The sequence below is a fragment of the Callionymus lyra genome, chromosome 1, assembly GCF_982586985.1.
Source record: "Callionymus lyra chromosome 1, fCalLyr1.hap1.1, whole genome shotgun sequence".
Classification (NCBI taxonomy): domain Eukaryota; kingdom Metazoa; phylum Chordata; class Actinopteri; order Syngnathiformes; family Callionymidae; genus Callionymus; species Callionymus lyra.
Genome location: NC_141818.1, coordinates 35,938,299 through 35,952,688, shown reverse-complemented (window position 1 = coordinate 35,952,688; position 14,390 = coordinate 35,938,299). Strand labels below are relative to the sequence as shown.

Here is a 14,390-nt window from a genome sequence, read left to right as displayed (position 1 = left end):
ACGTCGTCGCACACCTTTTGTATTGACGCTCTCCTTCTCCGTCACTGCTTCTTTGTTAAGTCTTTATTATTCTGCGGTCAGGCTCCTGAGAGCCACGAGGGCCTCATGACGCCGCCATGTCCGTCTGAAGGGGTCGCAGACGAGGGAGCTATTATTCCAGATGAATGTAACGAATCCTTAATTTGACGGTCCAGATACAGATTCTGAGACTTGTCACATGTCTCTCCAGCAGATGCGAGGGGTTTTCCTCTGGGTACTCCAGTTTCCTCCAGTAGATTTAAACCATACAGGCATACGTCCACCATCTTGTACCGCATTTTGACCTTTGTGTTGATGGCGAGATCTACGGATGTCCAGATTAACACATTGATCAGTTTTATTTTCATGTTATGGCAAAAAAAATTAAAATAAAGAAAAATAACTCAAATTGTAAAAGTTATTTCTTAGTGTTTTTTGGCATTTTGTGTTTTCTCCTTGTCAGTGAGTCATGTGATACACACCGTAGGCATAACTACAGTAGGTTTACCAACCTTTGTTTGAAAGTGGTCTTCAATGACCATACATACAATTTCAATGGAAGGAATCCGGCCAAACTGTTTTCTTTTTGAGTCAAAATGATGCCAATTTAGTTGATTTTTGGTCAGTTTCTGAAAAAGTTGAAAACGTATTGTTCAGGATTGGGTTATAAATGATGTCTGATTGGGAACAATGTTGTTTTTAGCCTGAGGGATGCTAGTTTCTGGGGGAGGGGTCCCCTTCTTTTACCTGGTTTAATCTCTGACATTCTTCCTCCAAATCCAACTCTTCAATACAAAAAGTCAACCCATTTCATATAAAACTTCCATTTTTCATTTGTTCCATTAACTACTGAGTACTGTGTTTAAATCTTACATACAGTATATGGTCATATTACTCTAGTTAACGCTGGAAAGGTTTTTCTTCACTTTCTCTACAATAAACAGATCACATTTATTGAAACATTTTTTACATGTCATATATATTTCTTATTTATAGCCTACCTCCTTCTTTGTTGCTTGTTCAAAGTCACTGGGTTTTGGCCATGGTTGTTGGCTAGTTTCTAGCGTGGTGTTTTTAACTTCTACTCTAGTAGAGAATTCTGACCCGCTCTAGTAGAAGAACTCACATTTCTCCGATCCTTAAAACTTTTCACTACCTGCCAGTTTCTTTCAGGATCAATTTTAAAATTCCGGTTCTTACTTTCAGATCTATTCATGATCAGGCTCATCCTTACATCACTGATCTGACCCAGCCTTACACCCAAGCTCGGGCTCTGAGGTCTGTGGATCAGAATCTACTGATGGTTCCTGAACACGGTTCCGGACCAGAGGAGAGAAATCCTTCCAGGCTGTTGCTCCATTTTGCGTCAAAATGATGCCAATTTAGATGATTTTTAGTCACTTTCTGAAAAAGAAAAAGACTAGTTATTGTGGTTTTGACTGGTTTACATTAAGAATACTTTTGTGCCATCTTACTGGTGATATATCATCAAGAAAGGCCAGAACAGGTCCATGTATAGGATGGAAAAAACATTCAAAAATCTATTTTGTAGACAGAAAAGTTAGTTAACACATGTGAAAGTTAATCTTAACAATGTTTCTGTTATTGTGGTGATCTGTAGTGGAAAAGCAAACCTTTGAATATAAAAGTATTCCTCTGTGGGGGGGACACTCGAACCAGCCGAGTCACGTGATCATCCGGAGCATCATCTCACAGACACACCCTCTTCCTTCCAGCCTCAGACTTGACGGGACTACAAATGGGCTTCTCAGAGTCACTCAAGAACATTTGTAGTTCCAGGATCTTATGCTGCGTCTCCTCTGAAGAGCTCAGGAGGATTTTCTCTCACAGATGGCCGAGGAGCACCTACTGGAAAATGCTGGGAAGATCAGCTCTGTGAGTTTTGCTCAAAACTTTGTTGAAAACTGTCCATGAGAAGTTAACAGGTCTTTCTAAAAATCAGAAGTTTTACATCGATGAACATTTGAGCAAACTACGTTTTTTGCTGGTAGAAGTAACTTGAGAAGAATAATGTGTGAAAATGAAACTGCTCTGAACTATTTGTGGTCTCACAGATTTGCAGCTAATCGAATTAGATCGAAGCATCTATGGGCTTTTTGTCCGACATGAGGGGGAATCTTGGTCCTCGACTGCTGTGATGGAGCTCTTCGCTCATATCTTCAGCTTCTCTGGGGCTTTTACATCAAACTGAATCGACTAGAAACTTATATTTATTCTTGTTTCTGACTTCTCGTCTAAACTGTAAGTGCAATAAAAGTTGGCAACTTGTCACCAAAGTCACATTACAGTTGATACATTTCAGTAATTTGACTTAAAAATGTATTTTGAAAAGGGAATTTTTCCATTTTGCTCGTTCAACAAACATCATACATAAGTAAATGACACGACCTTCCTGAATCCATAAGGAACTACCACACGCTAATGAAACTGAATAATCTTCTGCTCGTCTCAATACCAACTGGTACTAGTTCCTCTTTAAAATACACTACAATTAAATCTCCTCTCCCTCCCAGCCAGTCACAGTGGAAGGCCGGCCACACTGTGTCTGGTTCTGCTTTAGGGTTTCTGCCTGCTTCACCAGTGTCAAAAATTGTTGCTGATACTGATTCGCTGGGACTCGTTTCAACTGTACTGGCACTTTAAATAAATTAAATTGAATTGATAAAAAAAACAACAGATGACACCAACTCATACATATTGAAACCTTTAAGTGCCTGAGAAGAGTGAAGATGAAATAATAATCACTAAAACTGTTAAAATGCTGTAAACAAAGAAACATGTATTATTACATACTTAAGCAGGAATCTCACTATTAATTCACAAAAAATGCAATTCAATCTTTTAATATCATTGGACGTCTTTACTGTTATTTAAATACGTTTGATTCCTGATGTTTTATCTCCCCCAGCGTCTCACCAAGCCTCTGCTGGCGGCGGCTTTACTGGCATCATTTGGCAGCTCCCTGCTCTACGGTTTCAACTTGGCTGTGGTCAACTCGCCGGCACTGGTCAGTATGGAGGTTCAGAGTCATTAGGTTGATGTCGAGAAGTCACACACGTAGATGCGTATCATTTGTCAGGAGATCATCTTTGTTAGGTGAGTAATGTCCGTGGCGTTCCGCTTCAAACCGCATGTGTGCGTGTCACATTAGCCGGTTTCTCCTCGCTTTACGAAATGTTCACACTCTTTAGGCTGTGGTCCTTATATAAACTTCTTCCATATCCTGGGAATATTCGCTGCCATGAAGAGGATTTCCAAGCAGTTGAAAACGTATCGTTCAGGATTAGGTTATAAATGATGTCTGATTGGGAACAATGTTGTTTTTAGCCTGAGGGATGCTAGTTTCTGGGGGAGGGGTCTCCTCCCTTTACCTGGTTTAATCTCTGGCATTATTCCTCCAAATCCGACTCTTCAATACAAAAAGTCAACCCATTTCATATAACTACTGAGTACTGTGTTAAAATCTTACATACAGTATATGGTCATATTACTCTAGTTAACACTGGAAAGGTTTTCCTTCGCTTTCTCTCCAATAAACAAATCCCATTTATTGAAGTTTTACCTTTTTTACATGTCATATATATTCCTTATTTATAGCCTACCTCCTTCTTTGTTGTCACTAGGTTTTGGCCATGGTTGTTGGCATAGTTTTTGCGTGGTGTTTTTAACTTCTACTCTTGTAGAGAATTCTGACCCGCTCTGGTAGAAGAACTCACATTTCCCCCGATCCTTAAACTCTTCACTGGCTGCCAGTTTCTTTCAGGATCAATTTTAAAATGCTGGTCCAGCCTTATACCCCAGCTCGGGCTCTGAGGTCTGTGGATCAGAATCTACTGATGGTTCCTGAACACAGTTCAGGACCAGAGGAGAGAAATCCTTCCAGGCTGTTGTTCCTAAGCTTTGGAACGATCTTCCTCTCCCTGTGTTTGATGATCTACTGACTCCTTCAAGAAACATCTTAAGAAATATTTAATTTTGCAGGATTCTCCTTGATTTTCTGTAACTCTTGTGTTTCATGTGTCTTGGCCTTTTTAAAGTATATATTTTAACTGTGTTTGGTTTTGCTTGTTCAAGCGCTTTGTGACCCTGGTCTAGAAAGTCGCTTTTAAAATAACCTTTACTTACTTACTTACTTACTTACTAAAGTGAGGCTAGTCTAAGCCCAAAAAAAACCCCACATCAGCTTGAATTTTCATCTCTGAAACCGATTCTTATTTTTTTATTTCCTTTTTCTTTAGCATGCATGCACAGCCGATAATTCCTGTCATTTATTCAAGTATTTTCTCTCCCCTCCAACAGTACATCAAGTCCTTTTACAATGAAACGTTCTCGGAAAAATACGGATATATTCCAGAGGAGCGGCTGATCACCATCTTATACTCACTAACAGTCTCCATATTCGCCATCGGGGGCATGTTCGGGGCTCTGTCCGTGGGCCGGCTGGTGACCAGATTTGGACGGTAGGTAATCAGAATGACCTCTGCAGACATTACATGGAGTTGGTTTTACAGATTTCAACACACATTGTGCTTATAGGAAGGGTACTCTGGTGAAGTCAACAATCCTGGTTTTTATCGGAGGAGCTCTGATGGGACTCAGCAGGACATTTAGGATGCCGCTGATGGTCATCGCCGGCCGCTTCATCGTCGGTCTGCACTCAGGTGAGGTAGAGCGTCTTCAGTTTGGTCTTTCGGTCGGAAATGTTTACCGTGCTTTGTCGAACAGGGATCAGCCTGAGCGTGGTGCCCATGTTCCTCGGTGAAATTGCTCCCAAAAATCTGCGTGGGTTCCTGTCGCTCATTCCCAGCATCCACATCTGTCTGGGAGTCTTTATCGCTCAGGTTCTGGGGCTGCACGAGCTGCTCGGAAAGGTACAAAATCAACCCCGAACATAATAGTTTCTGTTTCCTAGTGATGGTCTGATGAAGCTTCATGAAACAGTGTCTTTATTTTCAGAGTCCACTAGATGGCGGTCTCTGCACTATTTTCCTTTGTTTTGAACAACTTTTCTAATGAAACATCACATAATTTTTAAACTGATGGCGCCACCTACTGACCTCTAAACAACATGACACTGTTTCATGAAGCTTCATCAGACCATTGTTTCCTAATTCTTGGTCTGAATATTTTGGGCATTGATGGCGAAAATTAAAATATATATATATTTATATATATATACATATGTTAACACTTTTCCAAGATGTTGAAACATGTTTCTCCTCTAAGCAGTTCTTCTTTTTGTTTTACAAAAACAGGAGGAACACTGGCCTTTGCTCCTTTCTCTCATCGTCTTTCCCGCCTTGGCCCAGATGTTGTTGTTGCCATGGTTTCCAGAAAGCCCTCGATACCTTCTTATAGAGAAGGGCGACAATCAGGCCACACTCGCAGGTGAGACAAACGGCTTTCAATTCGATGGAAAGATTTCGGACACGTGTGTTTTGCAACCAGAATCCATATTGGCCACCATGTGTAAGTAAGTAAGTAAGTAAGTAATATTTACTTATATAGCGCTTTTCGAGACCAGGGTCACAAAGTGCTTAAACAATCAAAACAATACTCAAAAAAGTACATACTTTAAAGATCAAGATAATACTGAGAACAACACAGGAGTTCGAGAAATTCAAGGAAAAGCCTGAACAAATAGAAACGTCTTAAGATGTTTCTTAGCTCAAGTTCCCTCCAACAATAGCTGGGTTGAAATGAACTTGAAGAAAAAAACATCTGGACTATTGATTGTAGATGCTTGTTCTGCACAATAGTTATTACATGTGAAGAGTAGTTATAAAATAAAAACCACACATAGCAAACCTCATTATAAACACATATATAGCAGAGATTATTCTAACAATGCTTTTTCCCTCCAGCTCTGAAATGGTACAGAAAAAGTGGGAACATCCAAGAAGAGTTGGAGGAAATGAACGAAGAACAACGCTCCCTCAGCTCCGTCAAGACCATCTCGGTCTTGGGTCTTCTGGGCGATCGTTGCGTCCGCTGGCAGGTCCTCACCATCGTCGTGCTGAACATCGGCATGCAGCTGTCTGGCATCGACGCGGTGAGAACTTTGTGTCCGTGTGAAGTCATGTCGGGTGTGCAAGAGGGTGTGCAGATATGATGTGAAAGTGTCCAGCTGTGCTGCTCACATCTGCACTTCATCGCGGGCCCCCCAACGCATCCAGTGTACGGCTAAGCAGGGGGCAACAAGGTCACACTTCATTATCTTCGGGTCCACCTATCTTCGGAGGAACATTCAGATGGAAGCGCGTAGATGTTTCACTGGCCCCAGCAAGGGGTTGTAGAGCCTACTGCTCTACAAAGACCATCAAAGGTTGATGTGTTTAGGTAGACATAGATCACGCGTGTCACACTCAAGACCCTGAGGCCACATCTGTCCCGCCAAGTCATTTAATGTGGCCCTCCAGATGATACTCTTACAAGAAAGTGGATTAATGTTAATGTATCTTTTGTGACCTATAAATACACCCGTGTTTAAGATAAGATAAGGACAGACTTCCAATAACAATACAATTGATGTTAAAGAGATAGGTCGGACAAAATTCAAACCTCACTCATTTTCTACTCACCCTCATATCGACTAAGGGTTGAGATTCTTTTCACATTAGTCTGTGCCTATAACTGATCTTCATTTACGTCCAAAAGACAAACATAAAAACATCCAAATACCTCCATACTGCCCATTTATAACGTCCCTCTTGTGTTGGAGCCTGAATGAGAAGAATTGTTCTGGTAAAACGTAAACAAGTCTATATTTTAAACTTGTTTCTAGCGGAAGTTTAAAGAATAACAAGCGATTCAGACAGGAAGTACTCTAGGTAAATATTGCGAGCGCTTCCGGAGCGCACACAGTCTACTGTGTACACTGAATTTGATTTTTTGGGTGAACTATTGTTTTAAGGTTATAACCACAGAGATAATTAAGATTAAGGTTTTTGAAGTTTGGTAAATATATCCGATTATTTTCAGAGATTCTCTGGCATGATTGACACCCCTAACATAGATCCATAGTTGATGTAGCTTATATTAAGGTTCACATTATTTTTTAGTTTTTTTGGCATTTGTGTCAAGTCAAACATATCAATAAATGACGTTTATATTAGTGCATGTTAGTAACCAGAGTCCCGCGTTGCCAAATTCGAATGGAACGTTGCTACGCCTACTGAATAAAGGAAGGAGGTAGAACAAGATCGACCACTGACTCCTCAGCGTTTACCTTTAGAACGTCTATCACCCTAGTTCTGACTCAGAACTCTGCATGATGAGTGTGAGAGTCACAAACATCCTACTGTAATGGTATTGGATATTAACAATACGGCCGAAAGAAGATTCGCTGCTAACAAAACTAGCAACAGGAAGTTTTCTTTGGGGGAGGCAGCCAAGCGGCATCTCAGCTGGGGATGAAAACAAGTTAAAAAACTTCGATTTTTCTTCACAACATTACATTTTTGGAGAAAGTGATTAAGTGACATGAAATTCTAGCGACAAAACGAATCATATTTTTTGTAGCTTTATTCCAAATGAATTACAATACGCAGAAGGTGAACGCTTAACCTCTGAATGATTTCTAAATCCAGAATGAACTGAAAACACAATATGTTATCATCTGATGAAATCACTCCACTGAATTGGTACATTGGTATATCCACAAGAGTCCAAAAGAAAAACAATAGCGCCAAACTTCAATTTTAGTTGTCTCGGCTTCTAAATCAGTGAATATCGTCGCAGGTCGTAACGGTGATGAAACGCTTGTGTTTCCGTTAGTGAATCAACAAGACGGCGTTTAACCACAGACTTACCCATAGTGTGTACATCTCTCCAATGATGGATGTTGCATCAGCAAATGTGATTAATGAGAACACGCAAATTAATTTCAAAGGGAGCGCTTGTCAGGAGTGTGTACCGATGAATCGCTGCATCTCAATCACATGAATGATGGAGGCTGTGAAGATAATGATCGGTGTGATGGATCACATGGACCAACATGGCAGCGCTTCTGTTGTTGAAATGTTTCCTACCTGCACACGTTTGTTTGTTTTTTATATCCGTATCACGTCCGTTCAACTCATTACTTTCTCCTTCAAGATCTGGTTCTACACGAACGATATATTCAGAGAAGCAGGGATCCAGGAGTCTCTGATCCAGTACACCACAGTAGCAACTGGAGCCATCGAGGTCATCTCAGGGATGTTGGGTGTAAGTATGAACGGACAAGAAAACTTCTGATTCTGGGTGTGGACCCGGAAAAAGTCGGCATATAATCTTTGACGGAACAAAGATTATATCATCCTATTTTATCATTTATGTATATCTTTTTTAAATAGAACATGAAGTAACCTTAAATTCGCTGTGTAACCTCAAATAAACTCATTTAAGAACTTCTTGATTAGAACCAGCAACTTGTATTGAAGCCTGTCAGGCATTTTAGTCATAGCCAATAGAGCACTAGTGACTTTACCAGATGTATCATTTCATATTAACAATGTGTTATTAAATATAAACAACATTTTTGTCACTACAGTCCAGTGTTGCATGTTTTGACTGGTTCAGAAATACAGGTGTGCAGCAGCAGTTAGTGGCCATACAAGTGAATGACAAAAGCTTCAACCCTTCCTGAACCTGGAAGAAAGTACAGAATACCACCAAAATGAAATGATCCGATCTAGATTTTGTTGTAATATCCTTGTCCTTTTACTCTACGAAAAGACAGATAACGTAACAAAAAAACAGCAGAATCTCCTTCGTGAAGGTGACCGTTTTTTTTCTGGTATCTTTCTCAGTGTTTCACGATCGAACGCGTCGGCCGAAGGCCTCTGATCGTCGGAGGATTTTTCTTCATGGGAATCTGCTGCGCTGGAATCACCGTCTCCGTTCTCTTACAGGTGTGTGTCGTCATCTTTCAGCACAGCACAAGTGTTAGACAAGTCCATAAGAAGAATTATTTTTATTCATTTATTTTTACTTCTCAGATCGGTAAAAATAACTTTAGGTAGATCACAAGTATTTGATGTCAGCTAATCATTCATCATATCTATAACTATCTATGTGTTTTGGCAAAATATAACCATTAGTACGTTAACACACTGTTACTTAAATGTGTACACAAACTTCTTTAAGTGAGTCTGGGCCAAATTTTTATTATTATTATTGTTATTATTATAAATTTCTGCGTCCCCCTCACTCTTAGTTCAAATCCCTATATCATTAGCAAACATCATGGTCTAAGACTCTAAGGTATAAAGTCACTTGTCTCTAGCTTCATCAGTGTACGACTGACATAGCAAATTAGTTAAAGGGCAGGTTACCTCAAACCCCAACTCTCCACTACCACTCACATGTCTCCAAGATTCAGTAAGTATAGTTCTCCCTGTTGGAAATCTCAGCAAACAAGAGGTTACGAGAGCGTCTATTATGATGGAATGATGGCTTTGGAGGTTAATGACGAACAGGGACAAACATCATTGCCTGACCAATCACAACAAAGTGGGCATGGTTATGGTAAACAAGATTCCACATGCAGATTAAGTGCATTTTAAGTGGGCGGGGCTTAAGCACATTTTCTAATGTAAACATTTAAATGAACAGAGTTTTGTACAAACAGACACACACTGATGAGTACAATAGAGTCCAACATCTATTTAAGACACACTTAAATCAACATAAGTTGCCTTTTATTAACATTTTTTTACGTGCACTTTTCTTGTTTTTAAAGACTAATTCTATACAAGAACATATTCTAATTATTATTTAAATTAAAAATATATATAATCGTTCATATTGCTCTCAAATAAAAAGGAGTAACGTATTTCAAGGGTAATCCAGGGGCGAGAGACTTAATTCTTTCTTCTTTGCTCTGATTTTAAATCCCTATATCCTCCGCAAACATCATGGTTCATCACTTAAAGCCTTTCCATCATATTGCAAATTAGCTTATTTCTGTCACTTATATTAATTAAACAACGCATCATGTAAAAAAAAATATTATTTACAATGAATCAAACATGTATTTATGCATGGAATACGTTGAGAAGTCATGTTATGTGAAAACCAGAGGATACAAAAAATGTTAACAAATGTCACGACGTCACACCCATGACTCACGATGACACGTCCACAGGCTCAGATCGCCTTCATGCGCTACATCAGCGTGGGTTGTGTGGTCGGGATCATCGCTGGATTCTGCATCGGACCAGGTGAGAATTGAACGAGAATTGGCGCTTTCCTCCAGCACTGATGCAACACTGCTCCCTACCGGACACTCGCGTCACTGCAGCCAGTGACTGTGGGGGGAACCAAAAAAAAACATGTATTTCATTAGTCTTGTAAATTAGGGGGAAAACCCGTTAGAGTCACACTACATCTATTCCAGCACCGGGCGGGTTTTTGTTGAAGTGAATTAAGAGGCGATCATTTACAACACGTTGCGTGTGAGGATGATGTATGAGGGAGGATCCTGTGTCGTCATCCGTCAAGCTCTGGGATCCATACCTCCGCACACGGACCAGGAAATTCTGTTGCTGCAATTAGACCTTTAATGGTCCATTGTTCATCAGCTGGCTGTGATGAATACCTTGAGAGGAAACCTTGCTCAATAAAGACCCCCCATCCCACCCCACCATCTCCCCTCCACCACCAAACCACAGATGTTGACAAATTATGGCCCAGTTATTGTTTGACAATATTAAACATTCCTTTATGCAATTATGGCGCTCGGATAATGAGGGTGTAGTTTGGAAGCTTGTTATTGGAGCTTTTTTTTTTTTTTTCCCCTCTCTCTTCACATCCCTCACTTCTAACAATGAAGAGTAATGAGAACATTCAGAAGGAAAAGAGAGAGCTGTTGAACACACCATAATGAGCGAATCATTCTAATAAATGTGGTTACAAACTGACTATCATGGAGGATGTCGTCTAAATAAATATGGAAGCATCACTTGGAGGATAAGGCTGTTATTAGTTATTTAATTCGATTGTTTTTGTCAAGTCGAATGTACCGAATACAGAGTCATCCGAAGTACACACTTGACACCACCATTTTTATTTCCCGAATTCAGTCTAAATATTTGTCTTATTGTCACAACTCAATTTTCTCATTTAAAATGTCCTTGACGGGACTCGTGCTTGGATTTGAATGTCTTTTCCTGTCACTGAAAGAAACAGTGTCTTTGTAGGAGCAGGAGCAAGAAGCATTACGAGTGGTTTGTTAAACTAAAGTACTTATCATGTTTTTTATGAAGTTATTTGTACTTAAATTGATACATAATTTAAAAAAAAATGGGTTGGTATCAAGTGAAACTTAATGAATTAGTGAAGAATTATTTGGATTTAATTATTTCCTGCTATTATTACTTATTGTTATTTATTGCTCCTACCCAGGTGCAAAACAAATAGACTCAGGGACTCATTCATTCCTCGAGCTATTCAATTGTACAATTCTGAGTTCGGGGGCAGGAGTGGAGTGAAAGTATCTGGATGTTCTGTTCTATGTTAGTCTTTGTATCCTTTGTCTTTGTTGTTTTTCTTTTACCTTTGTTCTTTGTCTTTATCTTTAGACTTAGATTGTGTCATCTTGTTCTTTCTCTTTATGTTCTTCTTCTTATTTTCTTTTTTATATATTTATACTTTTGGAAAAAAACAATTTCCCGAAGGAGACCTACTGATGAATCAATAAAGTTTTACCTTACCTTACCTTACCTTATTTAATAACAAATCAAAATTAATTAATCTCATATATATCTCAATGTGATTAAAAAACGAGTTTAAAAAAACAAAGAAATGTTTTGAAAAATGTATAGAAAATGTTTGATTTAATATAGAAAAGGGTTATAATGAATCCTTCATGTCGGTAAAGTAGAAAGAGGACACCCTGGAAAACCCCTAAACCTCTGCCTTCCTGTCGATTTCAGGCGGCGTTCCGTTCCTGATCACGGCGGAGCTATTCAAGCAGTCTCACCGGCCGGCCGCCTACACCGTGGCCGGCTGCCTCAACTGGCTCTCCAACTTCACCATCGGCTTCGTCTTTCCCTTCCTGGAGGTCAGACTCATGCTTTTTAAACTCAGGGACCCCAACGCTTAGCCAACGTCCCTAGACTGAGGCTGGTGACATTTTGGTGTGAGATTTCCGTCGATATGAGGCCTTGAATACAATGTCGAGGAGATGTGCCGGATAAAAGTCACAAGTCTGTGTTTATTTTAACCCGCTTTGAGGAATTACATTTTCAATTTGACACCGAGGGTCTACGGCGGCTCCCCCTCAGTGTCAGACACAGGTCACTTTTAATAAGAGCCGCCCCGGTCTAGTCGGAGAGGAGGCGACTCCCATAACAGCAATTAAATTACCAATTAAAATCCCGACCTTGACGCCTGTCAGTGTCCTATTGTTGCGACGGGAAGTGGAAAGGGCGGCGGTCTCTTCACGAAGCTGTGCTAATAAAGTTATTACAAAATAATTAATGATATTAGAAGATGACTTAGAAGGGAAAGACCGGACCCTCTGTGTTTCGGTCGCCACCCCCACGACCCGAACCTGATGATTGGAGGATTGCATAGACACAGGGTTACCTGGGTATAACCCCAGTTTTATGTATGTATGAGTTTCATTTTGGGTAAATGCAGCTTCGCAGAACCGGCATTACATCATGGTAACCCGATATACAAGGTCCCTAATAATAGCCAGAAAAAACATTAGAAGTCAGGTAGTGAAAGTCTCTGACTGTAACATTTTAGGAAACCATGTAATGAAGATACAAAATGTAGTTTTATATATATCTACACGAGTACTATATTGTTAAAAACTCAGAGTTATGTTGAATTACTGCCGGATATTGAGGATTATCTTGGAAAAAATAAGACAGTGTTCAATGATAGCCATTCTTATTAAAAATTATATAGCCTTAAAATCAAAATAAAACTACAACCTGAAGGAAGATTTAAAGCTAGCGTTGAAGGTTTATTTTTATTAATACATTTTTACTTTACAATAACTTTAAGTGGTCGAAATATTTCAATCCAACTAACCTGTGATTTCTACCTTCAACCATCCCGTTTGGTATAAGCAAGATGATGCGCAGCGTTTTGAGGAACACCTACCCCACCTTTAGTCCTTTATTATATTGGTTTAATGTCAGTGATGTTATTTTAAAACAACAATTCTTTCCCTCGTGTCCTCAGATGGCTGCGGGTCCATACTGCTATCTGATCTTCTGCTCAATCTGCCTGACTGTGGCGGCCTACACCTACTACGTCGTACCCGAGACCAAAAACAAGACCTTCATGGAGATCAGTCAAATGTTTTCCGCCAAGAACAAGATGAGCGAAGACGACGTCAACGCCAACGGACACCTGAAACTGTCCCAGATGAACATGAACGGCTACGGAAGTCTGGGGATCTTTCGTGAAAACTGAGTTCTTGCCTCGGCGAAGCAGCCGGAGAGAGAGCGACCACGGCCACGTTACGTCTGCACACATGGTGGCGTAGAAATTGCAATACTGTAAGGTTTCGTTACGGGCGTTACCAAATAATGAATCCCATTGTTTCTCTGCTGCGGCACACCGGTCACAGGTCGTGCGAGCGTTTCATTCGTTCTGTGAATCTGCATCTGTAACCTCATCTCGTGACTCGTAGGGTTCTCGCTCGACCTTCTCAACCATCTTTATTTATTAGTGACCAGTGGAACGAGCAGGCAGCGCCTCTTGTTAAGCGTCGGGATGAAAATGGCTTTATTGGTTGTCAGTGACTTTGGCTGTCACTTCGCATCCGCGGAAACTTGTTGGTGATGTTTAATTTATAAACATTTGCACTGCTACAAACCAGACATTGTTTCAGTCAATAAACGTATCGTTCATTTATTCATGTTTAGTGTTGGTTTTTTTTCTATTTCCGCCTCTGGTGTTTCCATTTCCAGATGTTGTAGGCAATCATGGATCAATTGCTTAAATACTTAATAAGCTTTTTTATTATTATTATTGGTTTTGTAGTCAAGGTCAGTGGACATCAACGTGCAGGCGGTGACTACAAAATGCAATCTGAACAGGGTGTAGGTTGGAAGCGGTTTACAGCGAAAGTTGTTGACTTAAATGAGAGGTCCGGGAATGAGGCCGATCCAAGTGCGGCGTGGAAACACCAGTCTACAGGCAAAAAAATGAGTTTAAACACAATCAAAAGTACCACTACGACAAAATAATAATAGAAGAATTGTCCAGAATCAGTGTCCATATCACAGTCCAACTTAGAGCACACCACAAACCGTGTTGAGAACAAACTAAGGAAGACATGGAGCATGGATTATAATCTGGCGCCTGCTGCTGGGAAATGCGTGGCTTTACATTCTACAGCTGAT

General features: G+C 40.1%; 1 protein-coding gene across 1 annotated transcript; it reads left to right on the top strand.

Moving 5' to 3' along the window:
* Positions 1 to 1,869: 1,869 nt before the first annotated feature.
* slc2a15b (solute carrier family 2 member 15b) lies at positions 1,870 to 13,877 on the top strand. The gene is made up of 12 exons (XM_087783388.1): positions 1,870 to 1,914; positions 2,948 to 3,046; positions 4,339 to 4,499; positions 4,576 to 4,700; positions 4,765 to 4,910; positions 5,295 to 5,427; positions 5,904 to 6,091; positions 8,137 to 8,247; positions 8,832 to 8,933; positions 10,169 to 10,244; positions 11,958 to 12,085; positions 13,222 to 13,877. The coding sequence occupies exons 1-12, from the start codon at positions 1,870 to 1,872 to the stop codon at positions 13,453 to 13,455; spliced, it is 1,548 nt and encodes a 515-aa protein (XP_087639514.1). The 3' UTR covers positions 13,456 to 13,877.
* Positions 13,878 to 14,390: the final 513 nt, after the last annotated feature.

What these genes read in the sequence shown, in the direction of transcription:
- slc2a15b (XM_087783388.1), top strand. Translation starts at nt 1,870, where the DNA reads ATGGCCGAGGAGCACCTACTGGAAAATGCTGGGAAGATCAGCTCT. An exon ending in CCGTCTCCGTTCTCTTACAG is followed by an intron (nt 8,934 to 10,168) that starts GTGTGTGTCGTC and finishes ACACGTCCACAG; the next exon opens with GCTCAGATCGCCTTCATGCG. An exon ending in TGGATTCTGCATCGGACCAG is followed by an intron (nt 10,245 to 11,957) that starts GTGAGAATTGAA and finishes TGTCGATTTCAG; the next exon opens with GCGGCGTTCCGTTCCTGATC.